Source organism: Mustela lutreola, chromosome 2 (genome assembly GCF_030435805.1).
Source record: "Mustela lutreola isolate mMusLut2 chromosome 2, mMusLut2.pri, whole genome shotgun sequence".
Classification (NCBI taxonomy): domain Eukaryota; kingdom Metazoa; phylum Chordata; class Mammalia; order Carnivora; family Mustelidae; genus Mustela; species Mustela lutreola.
Genome location: NC_081291.1, coordinates 213,189,731 through 213,213,542, shown reverse-complemented (window position 1 = coordinate 213,213,542; position 23,812 = coordinate 213,189,731). Strand labels below are relative to the sequence as shown.

The window sequence follows — 23,812 nt, the reverse complement described above, 5'->3', positions numbered from 1 at the left end:
CATGTGTCTTATGCTTGTTTGTGCTTATGATGATAATTGTACTTCCCGTCCATCCTTTCTCAGATATAAAAATCAATTTCTGAAAGTGGTTTAATGCAGCTAAGATTCTGTTATGTGTTCTTTTCAATTAGCATCTTCCAAAGTACTCAAGAGCATGTGTGAGAATTTCTACAAGTATTCAAAGCCCAAGAAGATTCGAGTATGTGTCGGAACCTGGAACGTGAATGGTGGGAAGCAGTTTCGTAGCATAGCTTTTAAGAATCAGACACTCACCGACTGGCTTCTTGATGCACCCAAGTTAGCTGGCATCCAGGAGTTTCAAGGTCCGCTTTTTATAATATGGATTCACTTACTACATCCTGACTGTGCTTTATTAATCTATAAATCAAATATAATGCATCATAATATGCGTTACTCTATAAAAGAAACTTGGATTTTTAAGTGTGAAGGCCAAACCTTTAAGGGTAACCACGCATATAAGAAAAACTGGTTCTTAATCTTTTAAACTGACACAAAGCAAGCTTATTTGTAATTGGTGATTTTTTAAGCCTAGTATGTTCCATTTTTTCAAATCTAGTTAGCTGTTTAGCTACTAAGGTAAGTATTTGGGGTAGATTATGAAAAATCTTACAAAACTGGTTGTGACATTTGTTGGCACTTTATAACTTAACAGTACTGATTTTATCCTTGGAAAAACTTGGTTGTCATTAATAGCCCAAACCAAACACTGAGCTGAGGATGCTTTTTTAGATTTTTTTATTAGAATCGTGAATTTGAGGCTGCCTTCTTTTTTTTTAAAAGTCACTTCAAATTCCTTTTTCAAATGGTACACAGCCAGCAAGTAATATGTATAAGGCGAGGTGCATAGGAAGAAATGTGAGATACAGGTTTTCCTGTTTGTAGTTATCTGCAATCAGTTATATCTCAAACCCTGAGAGGTTTTCCCCCCGGACGTCTATTAAAATGCCCTTTTCACTTACACTGAACATAATTTGACATTGTAGTTGCCGTCATAGTAATAATAATAAAATAACAGCTAACACCACAATTCTGTAAGTACTGTACATTATTTCCCGTAACAGACCTACTACATAGACACTATTATTATTCTAATTTCTCAGATGAAGAAACCAAGACACAGCAGGGGAGGTGACCTGCCCAAGGGTGTGGCTACTAATGGCAAAACCAGAATTTGAATTCTGGCGATTTGGTTCTGGCGACATTGTGCCGCACTGCAGTTTATGTAAATTTGGGGGCAAGTTGTTTAGGTTCTCCACAGCCTCAGGATCTTGTTTGCAACTAAAGGACAAAAATAATCTGTCTTATAAAGTATGTGGTAAATGAGATGAGGCATGTATAATCCTTGCACATAATAGCAGTCAATAAAGAGTTTTATTTGTTTCCTTTCCCAGTTCATACTATTTATAGGCCCTTTCTAGCTACTTTTCTTCATTTCTGAATATTTGGGCCACCCAAGTACCCCTGGGCTGCTTATCTCAGGTAGCTCCTGTTCTCTTGTCTTCCTTGTCTGTTGGGAGAGTGCTAATGGCTGAAACAGAGGGGGTACATCTTAACACCCGGATCTCCATTAATTTTCTTGGATTCTTCTACCAAGGAAATAGTAAAAAGGTCAAACCTCTAGTTTTCATATTTGAATGTGAAAAATCCCTCCTATTATCTCTAATTTGAGCTGATTTCTCAGCCTCTTTGTGCCTTTTCTGAAGAATCCCTTAACTTCCCCATCTTTTGTTCACTTAAGCCTTTGAGAAGTGGCTTGTTTCTCTGGTGCCCATAGTGCAGATTTTAGCAAGAATTCTTTCAAAATGATTTCTGGAAGGACTTAACGATCTTTAAGAATAACAGTCTTAAAGAAGCAAACTTCGGAGGCTGAATAGAAGATAAATTTAAAGTAATTTTGTCCCATTCATTGTTTTTGCCTATAACTGGAATTTGGTTACACATAAAACACAAAAAAATGAAATTTTATGAGGTTGGTGGTCTTAGTTGTGCTGTTTTTTGGGGGAGGGGGGTACCATTTGATTAAGGCTACCTTTTAAAAGTTCGTTTTGGTTGCTTAATTGTAGATAAAAGAAGTAAGCCAACTGATATATTTGCAATTGGTTTTGAAGAAATGGTTGAGTTGAATGCTGGAAACATTGTGAATGCAAGGTAAGCCAATGAGGTAATTGTCTAGTTGAGGGACATGGAAGGCAGATAATTAAGTAGTTCTTACAAAGATAGATTGGGGTAATATATCTAAAGGTGTTTTGTTTTGTTTTGTTTTGTTTTATTTTTTTAAAGATTGACTTATTTATTTAAGGGGCAGGGAGGGGCAGAAGGAAATGGAGAGAGAATCTTAAACAGACTCTGCACTGAGCATAGAGCCAGATGTGGGGCTCCATCTCACGACCCTGAGATCATGACCTGGGCCAGAACTGAGAGGCATCGCTTAATCAGCTGTGCCACCCAGGTGCCCCTTTGCAAATCTTTTAAAATCTGATGACTTTTTTTTTTTTTAAGATTTTCAGAATAAATATAGGCATTTTTTTTTCTCAGCTGAAGTGATACTGCAGGCTAAGTTCTCAATCTGCACTAAAGCAAATACCACAGTAAACATAGTCAAATGAATTTTTTGGCTTCCCAATGCATTTAAGTTTACACTATACTGTAAGTGTGCGATGGCATTATGTGTAACCAACAACATAGACACCTGAATTAAAACATTCTTCTTTGCTAAAAAATGCTAATCATCTTCTGAGCTTTCTGCTAGTCTTAATCTTTGACCACAGGTCACCATAACAAATACAATAAAAATGAAAAAGTTTGAAATTTTGTGAGAATTATCAAATGTGACACAGAAACAGGAAGTCAGCAAATGCTGTTGGAAAAATTGCACTGATGGGCCTGTTTGACACAGGGTTACCACAGACCTTCAATTTGTAGAAGACACAGTAACTGGGAAGCACAATAAAGCAAGTCACAGTAAGACAAGGTGTGCTTGTATGTAGCGTGGTAGAAGTGGAATGGAAAATAAAGACAGGTAAAGGGACTTAGGTGTGTGGAGTTGGGGGGGGTGCAATTTAAATAGAATGATCAGGTAGGGTTCACTGGGCCTGAGAAGCAAGCTGGATAAAGAGATGAAAGCCATCATTCTCTTCTCAGAACCCAAGCTGTGGTGGTAGGATTATGGTAGGTAGTAGAAGAGAATCCATGTGCTGGTTTGTGTTTTGGAGGTGCTATGGCAGTGTTAGATTAGATAAATGGGCGTGAGGTCATACTCTGGCTTTCCGCTTATCATGTGTGGCCTGGAACTTTGAGAACACACTTTTTTGCTCCCTTTAGAGGTTCTTGGGGTACTTTGGAGGTTCAAGCTTATTAATCTGAAAATCTATAAAGACCCAGGCATTTATGCTACCATCTTTGTATGAACTGTGTTTCAGACTAATGGAATAGTTGAGAAAAGTTCTTTAGAGAAGAATTCTAACTTAGGACAGTGCCTGTGGAATGCTGTGGTTACAAAATCAAAGCCGTGCAGCCCCTCATGAAGTAATGGCAGTGACCAATAGATGTGAAGACTCTAGCGGGATTAATGGGGACCTTTTCATTGTGAAGAGTTGATTAGATTGTCAGAGTCTGCACAGCAGATCTGCTGTAACAGCACAGAGGTTTGGTGCTTCCTGCTTTGATGCAAGGGGGACTGCACTAGCCATGAGGTGGTTTTTGCCAAAACAAATAAATAAATTTGAATGGGTTTCCTAAGCTTCTGTGTTAACCAGTTTAAAGCAAATGCAAGAGTTAGAGGGACAAGTCAAAATCCTGTGAAGACACATCAGTCAAATCCAGGCTGTCAAACATTTTACTGGCAAATGGCCCAACTTCTTAAAAGATAAAATAGCATCAGAAAGGGGATGGAGTGGCGAGGGTTGAGAGACTATTAAAGATTCAGGAGCTGTAACAAGCAAATGCAGTGTGTGCACCATACTTGGACCCTGTTTTATTTTAGTCTTTTTTGGATTTTATTGATTTGAGAGTAAGTGAGTGAGCCGGGAAAGGGGCATAGGGCGGGGGAGAGAATCTCAAGCAGACTCCACACTGAGCACAGAGCCTGATGTGGGACTCCATCTCAGGATCCTGAGATCATGACCCAAGCCAAAACCAAGAGTCATTTGCTTACCCAACTAAGCCACCCAGGGGCCTCCTAGACCTTATTTTAAAGAAACCACCTGTGGGGACGCCTCGGTGGCTTGGTGGGTTAAAGCCTCTGCCTTCAGCTCAGGTCATGATCCCAGGGTCCTGGGATGGAGCCCCGCATTGGACTCTCTGCTCAGCAGGGAGCCTGCTTCCTCCTCTCTCTCTGCCTGCTTCTTTGCCTACTTGTGATCTCGGTCTGTCAAATAAATAAATAAAAATCTTAAGAAAAAAGAAACCAACTGTGAGGGGCGTCTGGATGGCTCAGTCCTTAAGCGTCTGCCTTCGGCTCTGGTCACAGTCCCAGAATCCTGGGATTGAGCCCCGCATCAGACTCCTTACTCAGCAGGGAACCTGCTTCTCCTTCTCTCTCTGCCTACTTGTGTTCTCTCTATCTCTCTGTCAAGTAAATAAATTAAAAAACAAAACAAAACTGTGAGAAGACATTTTTTAGATAATTAGGAAAATTTAAATGTGAACTGAGTAGTATTAGATGGTATTAAGGAATTGTGTGATAAGAGCATTGTGATTATATAAAAATAAAACTGTCTATTGCATTAGATGATGCATTCTAAAGTACATATGAGTGAATGGCATTTGTTTTATATTTGGTTTAAAATATTCACACACACACGTAAATGAGGGTAGTTGAAAGAAAAAAGATTGGCAAAATGTTGATAACTGTTGAAGCTACCTTAGGTAATAGGTTTATGGTGCTTTCTCTTAGGGTTCTCTCTTTTTTGTGCATGTTTAAAATTTTCCATGGGAAGTTTTTAAAAGACATTCATTATAGTACAGAAAAATAAGAGAGGGGACGGAGTGTCTGGAAGCATGTACTTCTCTGTTCTAATGAGTACTAAAGTGTAAGTGAAGCTCACTCGTTTAGTCAGGACACTCAGGTTTCCTCCGTAAAGGGGTTCTGCACTTTGAAGTATGGTATTCTTTTGACCAAAAATTTTTTTAAGATTTTATTTATTTATTTGACAGAGAGAGAGAGATCACAAGTAGCCAGAGAGGCAGGCGGGGGTGGGGGGGAAGCAGGCTCCCCACTGAGCAGAGAGCCCAATGTGGGGCCCGATCCCAGCACCCTGAGATCATGACCCAAGCCAAAGGTAGAGGGTTAACCCACTGAGCCACCCAGGCGCCCCAGGGTTTTCTTTTTAAAAGCAACAGAAAACCAGCCTACAGCAAGATTTCCATCAGTGTGGATTTCATGACTGTTTGGTAGTCTTATGAAATTTGGGTATAGAAAGATGTCATTGACAATTGCCTTGTAAAGTAGGCTGTATTGTCAATGTCTTTTAGAAGATTCCCTTTGTCATATTTTCTGCCAGCACAACAAACCAGAAGCTGTGGGCCGTGGAGCTGCAGAAGACCATCAGCAGAGACAACAAGTATGTGCTGCTGGCCTCGGAGCAGTTGGTGGGCGTGTGCCTGTTTGTTTTTATCAGACCACAGCATGCTCCTTTCATCAGGTCAGTGAACAGCGTCTCCCGAGGCTCCTTCCGATCACCGCGTGACAAGTAAAAGACCTGGCATGTTTGTTGCTTCAGAGAAAACACTTACTCCTGCATCTTGGTTTTCAGTGTGTTTTTGATAGTCACTAAGAGTTTTACCATACTGTTGCACAGCCTTGTCCTCAAACTGTAGTTTTATCTTTCTGTCGTAGACATTCCTAATTTCTGACATGCACAGAACTCTTGGTAGCTCCCCTCTTTGATTTAGAGTCTTCTGTTTCAAAGGGATGTCGCAGTTGATACTGTGAAGACTGGAATGGGAGGCGCCACTGGAAATAAGGGAGCAGTCGCGATACGAATGCTATTCCATACGACAAGCCTCTGCTTCGTCTGTAGCCACTTTGCTGCAGGACAATCACAAGTCAAAGAAAGAAATGAAGATTTTGTAGAAATAGCACGGAAGTTGAGTTTTCCTATGGTGAGCTCTTATTGCTTGTCCTTGAAGATGAAGCTTTGAAATGCGTACTTTAATTTACCCCAAATTCTCTGTCAGTTTTTGAAAACATACAGTAGTTCCTAGGAACATCACCAGTGTTCACCTAAATTGAAGTTTCATGTGTTATTAGTCTTGGCTCACATAAATAGAGCCTGGCCAGGGGAAGGCAAGCATATCTGAGGCAAAGAAATAGTTGCAAAACATTTTTCAGATGGACTGTTGAGAATCTAAAATCCCTTCTCCTTGCCTTCAGGGAAGGATGCTGTTTTCCCATGACTACGTATTTTGGTGTGGTGATTTCAACTACCGCATTGATCTGCCTAATGAAGAAGTTAAAGAGCTGATAAGACAGCAAAATTGGGATTCTCTGATAGCAGGAGATCAGCTTATCAATCAAAAAAATGCTGGTCAGGTATATACATATTTAAGAAGATACTTGCATTGAGGAGAAGGGGAATCTTTTTTGTTATGAGACCTGCTTTCCTTTTTTTCTTTTCTTGAATCTCTTGGAGTGTCTCTCTCTCTTTCTTTCTTTCTTTTCTTTCTTTTTTTGAGATGGGGAGAGAAGGCCAGGGGAGGGGAGGGGGGTCGGGGAACAGAGGTAAAGGGAGGGAGAAAATCCCAAGAAGGCTCCATACCCACTATGGAACATTATGGCAGGGCTTGATCTCAGGGTGAGATCATAACCTGAGCCAAAATCAAGAGTCAGATGCTTAACCAACTGAGCTACCCAGGCACCCACCTTGGAGTCTCTTTATACTTAAAATACATGACTCTAGTTTAACATATACAGAATTACCTTTTCTTAAAAAATTTTTGAAAAAAAAGAAAAAGAAGACTTGTAATAATTCCCAGGAGGAAAAATATATTAAGGTCTCTGTAAGATTCACGTTCAAGTGGAAGAGTACACATTTTTGGTTTTTTCTTTTTCAAAAATAGTGAATTTGGAATCTTAGTTTTCAGAGCCCCTGTTTTTTGACTTTAAGACCTTGTGGTAATCTGCTTTATTTATTCTTTGGTTTCTTATATCATCTGCCTTTCTAAAATTTATTTTTTAAAACTTACAACCACAAAATTTTGGAAAGTTAAAGTAATTTTTTTTTTTTTAAGTAAGAGGTAACTGAGACCGCTTAATATGCTGCCTTCATGATTATCTGACTTAGGTCTTACTTCCTCATTTGAGAATTAGATGTCAGACTATAGGATTTCTAAAATCCATTATAGTTGTAAGTGTTATAGCTCAAAGGTCTGGTAGAATTCCCTTTTTCATGTTTTTCACTTTGTATCATCAAAGGTCAAACAAGTGGCATGAACAGTCCTCGGTTATTTTTTCTCAACCTTTGTGCCATTCAGTAAAAGTATTCATCTGATCGACACAAATTTTGTGTGAATCTCCAGCATATAATAGATATTTAATGAATGGCTTGTCTGATTTTATATGTTTGTTTTAGATTTTTAGAGGATTTTTAGAAGGAAAAGTAACCTTTGCTCCAACATACAAATATGACTTGTTTTCGGACGACTATGACACCAGTGAAAAATGCCGCACCCCTGCCTGGACAGACCGTGTCCTCTGGAGAAGGAGGAAGTGGCCATTTGATAGATCAGGTCGGGACATGGACTTCTTCATTTAAATGAGCTAATGCAAATTTTATGAGGAAGAAGAGACTGATGTAAATATCAAGGGAGGAGGGCTGCTTTTTTCAACCCAGGTTTTCTAGAATAGAAGAAATAAAAAACAATTTAAAAAATATTCTCAGATTTGCTTATAATAATTTAATTTTTTAGTCTATTTTCTTTCAGTGACATAATTTCACATAGAAGCAAGGAAACATTTTTATGAAATTTTTATGAGAATTTCAGTGGAGTGCTGATGAAGGTTTTTAATTTGAATAACTAATCTGGCTTGGAAATACTATGAACGGCTACTGGTCCATTGAATTACTTATGAAACACTGTGTATTCACAGATCTTTCAGTAATCTCAGAAGTAAAGCCTTAATTTTGACTGAGTAAAGCATGAAATGATAATTTAACCAAAATACCCTTCTAACTTAAAGGTATTTAGACTTCCTGCTGCTGTACAGGTGTAGCAGATGAAGCTAGTAAAGCAGAGAAGCTTGCCCCTGGCTCCCCATGATCTGTCATGCTCATAGGGCTTCTCTTTGTCTGTATGTGTGTGTGTGTTTTATTCTGACTACAGCTGAAGATCTAGATCTTCTCAATGCTAGTTTTCAAGATGGAAGCAAAATCCTCTACACCTGGACTCCGGGCACTTTGCTGCACTACGGAAGAGCCGAGCTGAAGACCTCTGACCATAGGTTTAAACAGTCTTGGTATTTCTAATGGTTGAAATTTATTTGAAATACACCCCTTCTTAAACATTTCTAACACATCCATCTTCCTTTATGCCTTAAGGCCTGTCGTTGCCCTGATTGATATAGATATATTTGAAGTTGAAGCTGAAGAGAGGCAAAACATTTATAAAGAAGTAATTGCAGTTCAGGGTCCACCAGATGGTACAGTATTGGTCTCAATCAAAAGTTCTGTCCCAGAAAATAATTTTTTCGATGATGCTTTGATTGATGAGCTTCTGCAGCAGTTTACAAATTTTGGAGAAGTTATACTGATAAGGTGAGTAGAATATTTCACGTCCAAAAGCAACTCATGACTCCTGAATATTTTCTGTATTAGAAATTACCTTGTTATTGTTTGGATAGTATATGAATACAGTTGGCACTTGAATAATGGGGGAGTTAGGGACACTGATCATCCCCGACAGTCGAAAATCCACTTAGAAGTTTTGACTCCCCCAAAACTACTAATAGCCTACTGTGGACTGGAAGCCTTACCAATAATATCAACAGTCAATTAACACAGATTTTATATATTATATGTCTTATATACTTAAAATAAGCTAGAAGAAAAAAAATGTTACTGAAATCGTAAGGAAGAGAAGAGATATGTACAGTACTATATTGGGAAAAATCCACGTAAGTGGACAACTGCAGTTCAAATCTGTGTTGTTCAAGGGTCAACTGTAGTTTTATTTCCAAACTATAGGAAGACCATACTATAGAAATGTTATTCAAAGAGTTTATAGGTTTTGAAACTGAATTCTTGTTAGAAAGTTTGAAGTTGAATAATAAAACGTTATGTGAACAATTGATGACAGAGATACGTGCACATTTAGATGTGGTATCTTAAACTTCCCAAACAATCTAATATATAACAAAGCCCCATGGCAAAATGAAGCTGCGATCACTGTTTCATTTTTGTAAGGAGAGCTCGGAGTAGAGCAGAGTGACTTTTCCTCCCTCAGTTTAAGAAATTTCATGTTTTAAGTAGTTTTAAGTACATTTGATTTTCCAACTAATGGAGAAGCAGCACCTCCAGATGAACAGCCAGGAGTCATCCATTTCAGTCTTGGTTTTTGTCATTAACTTAACCATCTGCCTTTTGCAAAAGCAGATGCTTCTTCCCTTGTTTAAAAAAAATGTTCTCTTCCAAGTGTACAGCAGTTTTGAGAGACTGAATGACATGTATGTGTTTGAATTTCATAAGGAAGAGGTTTGTTTTCTTTCTGTGCTTTTCATCTCACTTAGGTACGTTTTATAGCTGTTTGGTGGATAGATCTCTGTACTGGATGCTGGGCTAGGGCAGAGGAAAATTGAAGACTCGATTCCTACTTGTCATCTAGTTGGGAAGATGAGAATTGTGTAATGGCTTCCCTAGATCCTAAACAGTACTCCACAGACTGAAGATGGTGTGCTCTCTGTAGAGTGAGAAGCAGGCCAAGAAACCTAGAGTCCTTCCAGAAAGCAAATGAGCAACTAGGGAAGAAATTGCATTTATATATCCCTCAAATCTTTTAACAAAGATCCACCCCAAAGCTTTAAAATAAAACATTTCTAAACTCCTAAGGCACTAGAAAGTACATAGTGAAATCTCCACGTTTACAGATGACAGTAAGCTTTGCCAAGTACAGAAAGCCAAACTACCAGGAGCACAGTGTGGGCAGCACAGTGGCATACAAGTGTCCTCACAAGCAAATGTAGATTATGACACTGGGCTAGAGAGAATCCAAAGTGTACATTAAGGATGAAAGTCTCTGATACAGGAAAACAACCTATCTTTATAACCTGGTCTTGAAGAAATTTGGTATTAAATGGGAGCCAAAAACTCTCCCCAAAGTGCTTGGCATCACTTGAAAAAGTATTGGTAGGTGCCTGGGTAGCTTAGTCGGTTAGGCGTCAGCCTTTGGCTCAGATCAAGTCCCACATTGGGCTCTTTGCTCAGCAAGGAATCTGCTTCTCCTTCTGCCCCTTACCCCGCTCTTGTATGTGCTGTCTCTCTCTCTCTCACTTTCTCTCTCCCAAATAAATAAAATCTTAAAAAAAAAAAAAAAAAAAAAAAGAAAGTATTGGTAACAAACCAAGGTATTATTTTAACATTATAAAACTATGGGTTGTCTCCATACATGGAATATTCTAGTTGTTATACCTGCAGACAGCCAGGTTAGAATAGAGAGACAATGGAAGTAAACAAGGAGAGGACTGCTGTCACCAGCGAAGCTAAACTGACCACTACCTTTTGGTCTAGAATAATACAATTGTCAAGGAGTGACCGAAGTCTATTTGTAGACTTTATTTATAAATAAGAGATTTATAAAATTATTAATGAAATTTATTTATTAAATAAAAATTGTAGACTTTATTTGTAAATAAAGTCTGGAAATGTAACTAGAACAAATGTAGATACTTCTGTTAGTTGGGGGAAAAATCTAGAAGCTTTTGCCCTAGTGGGCGAAGATAGGAAGAGAATACAGCCTCTTCCTCTTGATATCCATAAGCCATGCTTTTGAATTCTAGGTTAAGTATGTGTGTGTGTGTGTGTGTGTGTGTGTGTACATGTACATGTTTTCCCGTTTGAAAAATGTGCAAGGATTTCTGATCTTGATTTATATAATTGGAAGTAGTTCAATGTATAAAATTGTTCTGTAAGTAAGACAGGTAATGTTTTTATTTTCCTCTTTTTTAAATGATAACAATATTAAGTATCAGTGATCATCTTATTCAGAACTTGTTCTAAAGTCCTTTTAATTTTTTTCCTTTTGGGGTTTCTTATTTCAAAATTACAAACTTAGAATCACTGAAGTTGCAAGAGAGTAGATGGCTGTTAGTAATAAAGAAAAGGACCATAATAAAGTAAAGTACCTTGGGGCCAGCCAGATGTATATATTCTAATGAAAACTCCCTATCTTATTTCTTGGTCAAAGAAAATTTGCTTCAGGGAAGTCTTTGAGACCATGAAAATACATAGTTCTGGTCTGCAGGGCCAGGAGACTTGGAGTCTAGCCCTGTAACTCATTATCCTTATAAGGTCACTTTGAACAAGCCACTTATAACTTCTGGCCCTTTTTTTCCTTGTCAGTGAAATGAAGGATTAGATTAGCAGGGATCACAAATGGAAGTCCACAGGTCTGACTGCTTTATTAGCATAGTATTTGAAAGAAATTTGAATTTGAAGCTTTCCGAGGAAGAGTGCTCTCTCCAGGTCACCAGTGGCCCTACTGCTCTCCCTGTTTTGTTTTGTTTTTGTTTTTGTTTTTTACTTCCTGGCCTCTGTAGGCCTTTGTTAATAGTAATAGTCTTGGGCTAGTTATATATAAGATATTGACTAATTTTTACGTTTTATTTTCCTCTTTCTTGAAGGTTTGTGGAAGATAAAATGTGGGTCACATTTTTGGAGGGAAGCTCTGCCTTGAGTGTTCTGAACCTAAACGGTAAAGAGGTAAGGCAGCATTTGTAGATTTGAAACCATTTTGAAATAAGGTATCCAAAGATTATGTTGTTATAGATAGGCTGCAAGATTATCTAAATGTATTTCCAGTGCAGGACTATAAAAGACCTTATGGTATGCTTTATTATTTATTATTTAGACTAGGTTTCTAACCAGCTAGGAATTATTTTGGTCCTCCCTAAAGATACTAACCATTAGTAACAGACTAAGAAGAAAACATGTTTATCACCTAACTAGATTTTTATTACATGGAAACTTTATTAATTGGGATAGATATTGTGGGTCATTCATGGTAGGAAAGATTTATATCAGAGGAAGAAAATGCTTTATTTACAACTAAACAAGGGAGCAAGGTACTCTTGATTCTTAGGAACTGCTTTTATTGGCTTGGATCATGGTACCCAGATACTTCTTTCAGAGGTAGGTAAAATAATTCCCAAAGATAACAAATTCATCCCACTGAAATATTTTAGAAAGTTTTAGTTAGTGGAGGTATTTCTAACCTGTGACTTATAATGTTATTGATGGAGGAAATTTACATCAATGGCCTGGAATAGTTTTACTTCTATAAAGTGCTGTGTCTGTCTATTTTGTTTCTGAATGCTTTGTACTGATCCTAAATTTCTAAGTATATGGTCATTAGAAGGAAGGACCAAAATCCAGACCTAATTTCTCCAACAGTGGGCACCTCATAAAGTCTTCCCTGAGATTGCTTTTCAGTCACATTACTTCAGTTTCCTTGGAGTAAAAGGACAGTTGTCACACATACGTTGCTTTTTAAATAGGTTTTATATGCTCGTTTTCCCTGATTGTAATAGTAATACACTCAAGTAAATCATGAAATACAGAAAAGTATAAAGAAAAATAATGAAGAATACTAATCCAACCATTACAAAACAGTTTCCCTTAATCTTCATAGATGCATGTGTATTAAAACCAATAGGGTTATACATACAGTTGTGTACATAGTAACAGAAGCAGGATGTACATGTGTACATATATGCACATGCACAAACGCAAAGAAGATTGTGTTGTAAATGCTATTTTCTCACTACCTCTTCACTTCAGATGGTATCATGGACATTTTTCTGTATGAGGAATTATGTTTTTAAGGTCTGCATTAATTTCATTACATGGATAGATACGTAAATTTATTTAACAAACCTTTATTAATAACTAGATTGCTTCCAAATTTAATTATTAAAACCAATATTCCAGGAAAGTCCTCTACATGCTCTAATTTTGTGTGCTTGTCCTGTTTATTCCTGACCTTAGGATAAATTCCTAGATGTAAATTTGCTGTGTGAGAGAATATAGGCATATTATAATTTGATGCTTATTGCCTAAGTGCTCTTCAGAAAGTATGGGTCTAATTATATTATGGCTCAGATTACCTAATGTCAACATCCTAACCAATATTGGGTAATTTGTAACTTGGACAACCTGAAAAACCGGAAGTGGTATGTCATTTCCGTTAGGATTTTCATCGCTGGTTATCTTAATGTATTGGTCATTGGTACTTTCTAAATAAGCTGCATATGCCCTCAGCCTATTTTTCCCAGGGTATTTACTCATCTTCTGAAGCAGCCTTGGTGTAAAGTTCAGTCCCTTTGCATTTGGGCTGCAGATATTCCTACCTGTCGATTTTGTGACTTCATTATATCTTAACTGTATGGAAATTGCCGATTTTTAAATTTAATTTTAGCTTTAGTTTCTTTAAAGCATGTCTTCATCCCATGAGGATATAAATATTTAAGAGTAACTCTCAACTTGGCGGTAGCTTACTCCCTTGCCGAGAATTTCTTTTGTCTTTCTCTGATAGTTTAATTTTCCTTGTTCACAGTTTTTCCCCTCCTTTTCAGCCCTGTCCCTTGCCCTCAAGTCTAGTTATCTGTATTACGCTCTTAGAAAATACCTACTCTTAGCACCCTAAAAATATTTTGAAAATACTGTAAAAATTATGTTTATGGAAAGTATATAATATGTGTAATTTGTCCTTCTCAAAGTTAGACATTTCCAAACCTCTATTCTGTTGCCTTTGTTAATAATATTATTTCAGCCCCAAATCTTCTAGGATGTAGATCCTTAAGAGCTCTTGCATTCCAGGGAAGAAGCTGGGGAAAGTAGATAGCTGAAGTGGGGCAAACCTAAAAGATGACCTTCTTGAGCATGTTCTTTTTTTTTTTAAAGATATTTATTTATTCAAGAGAGAGAACACAAGCAGGGAAAGTGGGGGAGGGAGAAGCAGGCTTCCTGTAGAGCAGGGGGCTCGCTGTGGAGCTTGATGAGGGGCTTGATGTGGTGCTTGATGTGGGGCTTAATCCCAGGACATGGGATCATGACCTGAGCCGAAGGCAGACTTTTTTTTTTTTTTTAATATTTTATTTATTCATTGGACAGACAGAGATCACAAGTAGGCAGAGAAGCAGGCAGAGAGAGGAGGAAACAGGCTCCCCACTAAGCAGAGAGCCCGATGTGGGGCTCAATCCCAGCACCCTGGGATCATGACCTGAGCCGAAGGCAGAGGCCTTAACCCACTGAGCCACCCAGGTGCCCCCGAAAGCAGACATTTAATGACGGAGCCACCCAGGCGCCCCTTGAGCATGTTCTTTAAAGACCCATGAAGCCTATTACCAAGTTCTGAAATGGAATTGATTTGGTCTGATAAGCAAGTAAAGGATTATTAGTTTCTTAGGACACTGACTTCAAAGCTCAGCATGGGTGCTAAATGACTATAAGGGCACCTGGTTGCCTCAGTGGGTTAAGCCTCTGCCTTCAACTCTGGTCATGGTCTCAGGGTCCTGAGATCGAGCCCCATGTTGGTCTCTCTGCTCAGCGGAGAGCCTGCTTCCCCCTCTTTCTCTGCCTGCCTCTCTGCTTGCTTGTGATCTCTTTCTCTCTGTCAAATAAATCTTTAAAAAAAAAAAAAATGACTGTACTGGGCTCCTGGGTGGCTCAGTCTGTAAGCATCTGCCTTCAGCTCAGGTCATGATCCCAGGGTCCTGGGATCAAGCCTGCATCAGGCTCTCTGCTTCTGTCTCTTCCACTCTGCCTGCTTATGTTCCCTCTCTCACTGTGTCTCTCTGTCAAATAAATCTTCAAAAAAAAAAAAAGGACTATACCATTCTGGCCAGCAGCTTTCAGTGTCTCCATCCGGTGCCTTCAAGGAATTCTCATGTCGATAGCACATTGAGCCGACCAAGATCTGTACCCACAAAGGGGCATGTTGGGCACATGCCACACAGCTCCTTTGGAAATACCAGAAAAGTTCACTTATTTTATATATTCCAGAAGCTCTTTAAAGGAAGGAAGTTGAAACTGTGTAGGAGAGAGCTTAGGTTTTAGAAAGCAAGTTTGTTACATGGCATGGATTTTAAGGGACACTGTCTTTCTAGTGCACAGTCTCTGTTTGACCAAGGAGTCTTGTGGCTGTCTGCAAGTTCTTTGAAACTATTTTTTGAATATGTCAACAGGACAGTGTGACTTAATTATAATGTGTTTGACTGTTGTAGATTATACTTTGGTCTAAAAGCTGCTCAAATTTATAGGAAAGGCAGAATGCCAAGTCGTCTCTTCTGTAATTGTTCCATGTAGGACCAATTACTTAATCTGTGGACCAGAATCAAAGGAAGTATCAAATTATGTGGCACAGTTTTCAGTGAATTTACATCTGACCAGGGAAAGACACTGGCTACAGCAAAAGAAACCTAATCTGTGTGCACTCCAGAAGAGAAGACCTTAGATTGAGCAACATGGGCTTTTATTTATTTATTTATTAAAAAAAAAATTTTGTCCAGTCATTTTTTATGTGTTTTTGTAATTTATTTTTTAATTTTTATTTTTTATAAACATATAATATATTTTTATCCCCAAGGGTACAGGTGTGTGAATCACCAGGTTTACACACTTCACAGCACTCACCCCAGCATATACCCACCCCAGTGTCCATAACCCTACCCCCCTCTCCCAAACCCCCTCCCGAGCATCATGGGCTTTTAAGGGGAAAATCAGCGATGTTTAAGCCACTTAAAAATTCAGCATGTGTGAGGCAGTACATGTTGAATCGAGTCTAGCTGAATTAAGCCTAGACTTATTGCATAGTGTAACTAGCATAGTGTAACATAGCAGTCTCTTCATTCCAAGATGATTTTCATGCTAATGGATTTTTATTTTCCATCTCTTTTAATCAACTAGTTATTGGGTCGGACTATAACTATTACCCTAAAAAGTCCAGACTGGATCAGAAATTTGGAGGAAGAAATGAGTTTAGAGAAAATAAATGTTGCCTTGCCATCATCGACAAGCTCCACCCTGCTTGGAGAAGATGCGGAGGTCACAGCAGATTTCGATATGGAAGGTTTGTTTATGGAACACATGTACTTCTGTGCTTCTAGATAACTTTGTCCTTTCCCATCAGCGCTTAGTCTCCAGGTTTTTCCATCTCTGTGTTCTTGTAACACACAGAGCAGAATTAATTAGATTTTGTTTTGCATTACATTGTCTGTTTTGCCTGTACTTAGACTTCAGGTAGCAAATATATTTGCCATTCTTCCATTTAAGGGTTCAGAGCTTTACAAGTGTGAGTTTATGTCCTTCTGTGCTCAGAGCACAAATTCTGGTGTGTAGTTTGGTCCCACTAGTTGTGGTTAAGATAGAGAAGTAGAAGTTCAAAGTGGGTATTCTAATAACAGAAAGGCATTCAGAGTTGTTACTACAAAAGAAGATACATTTCAAAGCAATTTTAAAAAGATTCTCGAGGACGCTAGGAACACATGTATTTGAATGGACCCATATAAATGTGGCCATTTCAGATTTCACCTTTAATTCCTAGTTACCTGGATAATAATTTCCTTAAATGTCATCAAGACGTGTCGGCGCTTTCTCATGCCATGTGCTGTGTTACTCAGGTATATTTCCCACGACGGCGCATCCCTTAGTTTATAAAACGAGCATATATCATACTGTGAGACCGTGCACATTCCACAGAACACATTTAAGAGTTGAGCGTCGTACAGGACATCTCCAGCTTTCACGTTTCTCTGTTCATTCCTTGACTTAGTCCATACATTTCTGTCCTACCTTGTATGTACCTGTGCACACTGGGTGCTGAAAATGCAACAGATGTCTGACTTGTCGTAGAATTCCTAGCTTGGCAGTGTTACCAGTGAGCTGGCAGTGACAGTCAGGTGACAGAGATACAGTCGTGAATGGCACTGCAATAGTTCACGGGACGGGACGGTGGCCTACCTCGGATTTGGGAAGTAGGGCAAGTTTCCCAGAGAACTTGAAATTTGAACTGAGAGTCCGAAGTGGCTCGGTGCAAATCCGAGAAGGGGAGGTGGACAGGGTGAGCCAGGAGGAAGGAAGGTGCGGGGACCGAAGAGGGAAAAGGCTCCGGCCTCGTCCGTAAGCAGGCTCATGAGGGAGTAACGAGAGAGGAAAGAAATCAAGCAGGGGAGCCGTGCGGGGTAGAAGATGAATTTGGTTTGGCTCATGTCGAGCTGAGGTATCTTTGGAGCCCCCAGGCTCCCATGGAGGCGGCGGGTGCGCGAGGCGGGTACTCTGCAGAGAGCTCTGGGCCCGCAGGACCGCTCTAATGGCAGCTCAAGTCACGGGTTCGCCCTGGCTTGGCCAGAAGGACTGTATAGAGACGGGAGAAAACTGGTCCTGGGAATGAACAGAGAAACCCAGATTTTAAAGACAGGCAGAAGGCAGCTGCTCACAAAAGGAAATGGAAAAGAAACAACTAGCACTGTTCAAGAGGCAAGAGGTGGGCCTAAAAAACCAAAGAAGGAAATGGTAACAAGGAAGGCGCAGTGAGCGGAGTCCTGGGTCTCAGACGGATGAGGAGACATGGGGGAAACTTGCCCTTTGGGTGTAATGACAGTGACGGAGGCTGTTGGTCACACTCATGAGAGGACTTGCGGTGCAGCGAGGAAGCCAGATGGTGGTAAATTGAGGTGTGGCTAGAGGTGCAGAAGCGGGGAGTGTCTACAGACTCTTTAAAGAAGCTAAGCTGGGGGCTGGGGAGTGGGAGGGGCGTTGCACTGCGGAGACTGGCGTTCTGGGGAACACTGTTCTCAAAATGAGAAAAGCTTGGGAGTGCTTCGTGCCATGGGAAGGGCTGACGATGTTGGGGACCAGCTGGGCAGAAGGGGTGTTAGAGCAGGTCCCTGAGAAAACGGGGTGGGCCGAACCACAAAGACCTGAGTGCAGCCGTGGGATTAGACTCCGGCTTGGCAGCAGGTTGTTGCAGGGGGGACGGGGGTCCCATCTTAAGACTTCTCTTTCCTCTGAGAAGTGTTAAAAGTTGAGGTCATCTGCAGGAGTAGGGCAACCCACAGCATCAGGAGAGTTGAGAAGTTTCCAGATAAAGCTCCTGAGAAGGAGTTGGGGGGCGGGGGGGAGCGGCAGAGAGCCAGTCATGAAATTACCAGGCAGCTTCAGGGTCCCAGAGGAGGCTGAAAACTGCAAATTTAATGTGAGCACAATGGCCAGCACCATGGGATTCTCTCCAGCGGCAGCCCTGGTGCCATGACGGAAGTGATGCGGTGGGACAGAAAAAGGTGCCCCGGGGGTGGCCGAGCTGAAGTGCCACTGAAGCCGAAGACAGATTCGGAGAAGCAGAATGGCACAGGGGCTAAAAGGAGAGGGATCAAAGGCCTGGATCCTGATAAAGTCTCAAGAGGGAAGAGTCACTGCAGGAGAAAACTCAAAGGCTGGGAACTAGGGTTGGAGTAATGTGTCAGAGCTAGTGCACCTGGGAGGGCTGTGTGTGTTTGAGTGGAAGAGAGCGTAAGGACAAGACCAAGGGTTTTCAGCTGTTGATGTGTCTTCTACATGGATTTTGATGTCACCCAGAGAGATGGTAGGACACGACTATCCTGCTGCTCTCTGCTTAGTCCTTGACGCATGGGTTCAAGTCACCGCCAGAGCAGGCTGGAGATTATGGCAGCAAGGGAATGTGGGAGCATTAACATAAATTCCTGCAGGCATAGCCTCCAAGAAGTAGCCCTTAGAGGTCAGGATCGGAGGTTTAATGTTCTGAAATCGGAATCAGGTTGCAAGGGGACCCTGACTCTCCTTTCCAACCCTGAGAAGGAGGGACATGGGGAGGCCCCAGGAGAGCACAGGGGAAGGAGCATGAAGAGACTTTCGGGGAAGGGCATGGAGCTGTCTGAGAGCCCGTCTGCCGTCTGTCTACCAGTTAGGGCTGGGGCTGAGTTGAGAGCAGTGGGGAGGGAGCAGTTCCATGGAGAAAGTAGGAAGGTTTGGAAGGAGAGCAGTAAACTTTGGAGTCAGCCAATGCTGAGATCACTGCTCCTTGGAACACTGGAAGCTGTTGTGTCAGCGCCACTCCAGGTGTTGGTCTCCACGGGCATCCTGGTGCTCTGAGGTAGTCACTCTCCTTAGTTACATGATCTATAAGGGTGTTTTACACTAGTTCTAGTTCTGTACATGTAAGTGTTTTATATATGTCTCTGTGCTTAACCTCTACATGTTTGCAGTGTTATAATGAACCCCTTGAAAACAAACCTCTGAGATTGGTGAAAACAAACCTCTGAGAAAGTGAAAATGGTGCTAATTTTAATAACCTTGTTTCCTTAGGTGATGTTGATGACTACAGTGCTGAAGTTGAGGAAATTCTTCCCCAGCATCTCCAGCTGTCTTCAAGTTCTGGCCTTGGCACTTCACCGAGCTCTTCACCCCGGACCAGCCCCTGCCAGTCACCAACCATATCAGAGGGCCCCGTACCATCCCTTCCCGTAAGACCAAGTCGAGCACCATCGAGAACTCCGGGGCACCCAACTTTACAAAGTATGTATTTTCTTTCAAGTTTTCTGTGACTTGCCCTAGCTGATCTGTTTGATTTTAGATGGTCAAATCTCTGATGCCTTTGGATCTGTGTTTTCTGTGCATACAAAAGAGGAAACCTGTAGATGGTAAGCACTAAGTGGAAAGGAAACTCATCATCACTTTCATTAGATGTGGTTTTCATTAAACCTTTTTTTCTATGAGTTCAGGTTTATCCAGCTCTTAAAATTGTTGTTTTTCTATTAGAGTAAGCACTCAAAACCATCTGGGCTTAACTGTCTGTCTATATATATATAACCTAGACATAACCTATATTATGGTATGAAGCAAAAAGAGACAAAAAAATTTTTTGAATTCAAATTTAAGAGTCATTAATCCTTCAGAATTGGAAGATTTGTCCTGGAAGTTGTTATGTGGCATGACTAAATCACTGTTCTGTGCTTACCAACATCTCCAGAAGCTGTCCTGCATTTCATAAATTTCTCCAGTTCTCCCATACAACTCTCAGAGGACTGGCTTCATTAGATTAGTTCAAGATAAGCCAAGGTGTAAAGAAAAGAAGAGACTCCTTTTTTCTTCTCTGTATGGGCCAGTAGACTGCAAATGACCTTATTCGACCAACGCTTTGTGCCCTCTTGATCGGGCCACTCAGTAAATCAGCTCCCAGCACCTGTGGTCTAGATAAGGCGTCACGTGGAGCAAGCATCATTGCTTCTGTGATACCAGAGGGGAATTTAATGGCAGAACTGCTTACGTTATTGATAATAAAAATGCTTGTCAGTACGCTACACTACAAAGGGAGAAAATGAGCAGGATTGAGAATTCATCATAGGTATTGGGAAGTACCATACCTTTGTGTTCACACCCACATGGAACCTGATCTTACCTCGTGTACTTCTTTAGGTTCTCCCCTTGACACTCTACCAGCAGCCCAGCAGCAGCAAAGAGATTCTCAGCCCCTAGAGCCCAAGAGGCCTCCTCCTCCCCGCCCGGTTGCCCCTCCTGCACGCCCTGCTCCCCCCCAGAGACCACCTCCTCCTTCAGGTAACAATTGAGTTCCACTTCTGCTAGATTGAAAATCTTCCTCCATTTGATTTTAAAATGTTTTGCATGTCTTCAGACTTCGAGCTTCTGGATTTTACTGTTTTTCGATCATTATTGCTACTGCCTGAGCCTTTCTCTGAGGAACACGTAGGAGCAGTGGCACAGGTAGAAAGAGTGTCTCCCGACTAGATTTCTGTAATGGGTTTTTCTAGCTGCCCTCTTACCGGTATGCATGAAATGTTTGTTTTGCTTTTGCTAATTTGATGTAGTTGTATGAATTTTTGTAAAATATATAATTAGAACTGAAGAACATACATATACTTATTTGTAATAAAGTTTTATGTATTTGCTTAAATATTCTTTTTAAGTGAGTATAGTGCCATTACTTAAGTTATTAAAAATATTTGCCTTAAATAATAGCTTTTTTATAGTACCAAGATACTAGTATGTAGATCCTACGTGATATTTAACATCATGAATACTGTAGTAAATCTTTGACATTTCAGTTCTTTATTTAATGTCCTTTCCTTTCTGCTGCATATTTTCTTATGAACTATAAGGGGCTAGGAGTCCTGCACCTGCTAGAAAAGAATTCGGAGGTAACTGTTTATATTTGTTACAATACATGCATATTGGTTTATTCATCTTTTAGAATTTGATCCCTGTAATGGAAAGACATTTTAGATTTGTTTGGTAAAAGCCAAAGTGAATGATATTTATACTTCAAGTAAAAAAGAGCTCCAAACTTCCATTGTTTTCCTGTTAAGTAAAAGATCAGAGTTTAATTTTACTAATGAGCCAACTTGTTACAGGCTTCCATTCTCCAGGTGGACATAGTTAAATTACCAATCAAATACTGATAATGCTTTTTCTTAATAAATATAGTTAGGTTGGTTATACAGATTTAATTCCCCCAAATCACTTTAATTTCAAAAGAAATTCAGGTATAGTAAATATAGAACGTTTTCCAAGTATTTGCTTAGTGATGCTCTAGTACTTTCCTTTTCTAGGAATTTAGCAAATCTAGTGATTAGCAAAATTTCCTAGCAATGCAAATTGAAGCTATGATTTTCTGAAATATATCTTTCATTTTGCATGGCTTTATCATAACTTGTCATAAAACTCATGCTTCGCTTTTTTTTTAACATGAGAATGATTTTATTTTTTACAATAAGGAAATGTTTATTAACAAATGGGTCTTTTTAAAAAAAGTGTACTTTGGTTTACAAGAAAATTTCTCACAAAAGTCAGTTAAATGTGTGTATTTGATAAGTTCATTTAATCTAGTTCTCAGGAGAGGATGAGCCAAGTGATCATAGTTCCGTAGAAGAGCCTTTACAGATCCACTGTTACTACTGTTAAGGTGCACTCCCTATACGTGTGTGGTCCTTCTGTTTCTACTCCGGCTGCCTAATGCCGTTGCTGACCGACTCACATGTTATCCCAGGCTGTCTCTGCTTATATTTTGATCTTAAGGACTTTGTATAAAAGCTCAATTATTTCAGCCTGATAGCTTCTGCAGAATGCTGCTGGACAATAACTTTTCCATCAACTTACAAAAAAAAATTAATTGTCCCCATTTTAAACTCCTGCTTTTATTTATATTTTAATGATAACACCTAATTATCCTCTTCCTTCAATTAGGAAAGCAACCTGCAGAAAATAAATACATTTTTAAATGAATTTGTGAAAAGTTATATCAAACTTAACCTAAAATCTGACTTAGTTTTTAAAAACTGCTTCTTTTCATAATTCTTTTGTAGGCAATGTTTGCACCTTACTTTTTGAACCCTATAAACTAATAACTCCTTTAAGGCAATAACTTAGAGAAAGTCATTACAGTACCTTTAGAGTTTTCTTAAAATAATGCATCAAAAACTAACTTCTAAGAAACTAATATAGTCCCATAGGAATTTAAAATGAAATCGATCTGTGATTTCTTTTTCCTTTTTGACTGTGAAATATTAGAGCTTTTATTAGTGGTATAACTGAATATAATGAGATGATCATAAAGCCAAGGCTTTCATTAAGAGATTTTAAAATTCCCCAGAGCTTGTAACCTGATGTAAAAAGAAAATTGTCATTGCCTTTCTATCCTGTTTGAGGAAGGGGAGGCCTTGGGGTTTCGGCTAGGCTTCTGAAGTCACTTTGGTTTGTATTAATATCTTTGAAGAAGTTAAAGCAGTGAAAGAACCTTTTAGCAAAAGTCAGTTGGATGCAGGAATTGTTCTGTGCTGTGGGCCCTGAGCAATATACAGCTTCTGTTCTTTCTCTGAAAAGGTGTTGGAGCCCCTCCCAGTCCTGGGGCAGCTAGGCGAGAGATGGAAGGTAACAAGACTTCTGCATCATAGAAACAGACCTCTCATCTCACTGCTAAATGTCAGCCCCCCAGTGTGTTAAAGGCACACTAAATCTGTCCTTAGTCTGCCCGTAAACCTCCCCCTCCTCCGTGTACGCCGTGTAACCTCGTACTTTTTCTCTTCTCATTCCGTGTTGTGGATCGTTCCTAACGGGCTACCCAGTTAATTTCCCTATGATTCTTACGTTGTATTGCACTCTGTTTTGTATCTATTTCATATCTACTTAGGATGTGGAATTACTGTACAGTGTTATTTTAAGAAAAATGCCTTTCAAAATTATTTTCAGAGTAAGTCAAACATTTAGAAATGTACTATACCAACTCTGCAGTTTTAAAAATTAATAATTATCCTGAAACCCTATTAATTCAGGTCCAAGAATAAGTATTTCGTGGGTAATTTCAAATAACATAAATTTTTTATGTATAATGATGCTGAACTAAATTTGCTTAAAAGATCATTTAGACTAAAAGCCATTCATTAAGATTATAGTTATCAAAGGGCTGATGTATTTAATATGACAATTGCACTTGAATTTCCTTTAAAAAATATTAAATTTGAAATGCCACCCATAATAGTCCCCCATGCTCTTTTTGGCCCCCAGAGTGATTTATTTCATTTCGTTTGTCTAATATCTTTCTAGTGAATTTGAAC

General features: G+C 39.6%; 1 protein-coding gene across 14 annotated transcripts in view; it reads left to right on the top strand.

The window, feature by feature from the left end:
* SYNJ1 (synaptojanin 1) overlaps nucleotides 1-23,812 on the top strand; it is an 86,790-nt gene that overhangs the window by 49,705 nt on the left and 13,273 nt on the right. For 9 of the 14 annotated variants that reach the window (XM_059164600.1, XM_059164601.1, XM_059164599.1 and 6 more), the window contains 14 exons: nucleotides 132-323; nucleotides 2,085-2,169; nucleotides 5,523-5,663; nucleotides 5,931-6,123; nucleotides 6,395-6,553; nucleotides 7,593-7,749; nucleotides 8,344-8,461; nucleotides 8,559-8,774; nucleotides 11,855-11,933; nucleotides 16,137-16,299; nucleotides 19,551-19,760; nucleotides 20,661-20,801; nucleotides 21,362-21,400; nucleotides 23,082-23,129. In XM_059164600.1, coding sequence (XP_059020583.1) covers nucleotides 132-323; nucleotides 2,085-2,169; nucleotides 5,523-5,663; nucleotides 5,931-6,123; nucleotides 6,395-6,553; nucleotides 7,593-7,749; nucleotides 8,344-8,461; nucleotides 8,559-8,774; nucleotides 11,855-11,933; nucleotides 16,137-16,299; nucleotides 19,551-19,760; nucleotides 20,661-20,801; nucleotides 21,362-21,400; nucleotides 23,082-23,129 — 1,941 coding nt within the window. The remainder of the gene's footprint in view (nucleotides 1-131; nucleotides 324-2,084; nucleotides 2,170-5,522; nucleotides 5,664-5,930; nucleotides 6,124-6,394; nucleotides 6,554-7,592; nucleotides 7,750-8,343; nucleotides 8,462-8,558; nucleotides 8,775-11,854; nucleotides 11,934-16,136; nucleotides 16,300-19,550; nucleotides 19,761-20,660; nucleotides 20,802-21,361; nucleotides 21,401-23,081; nucleotides 23,130-23,812) is intronic. The other 5 variants (XM_059164612.1, XM_059164611.1, XM_059164605.1 and 2 more) reach the window with 2 other exon arrangements.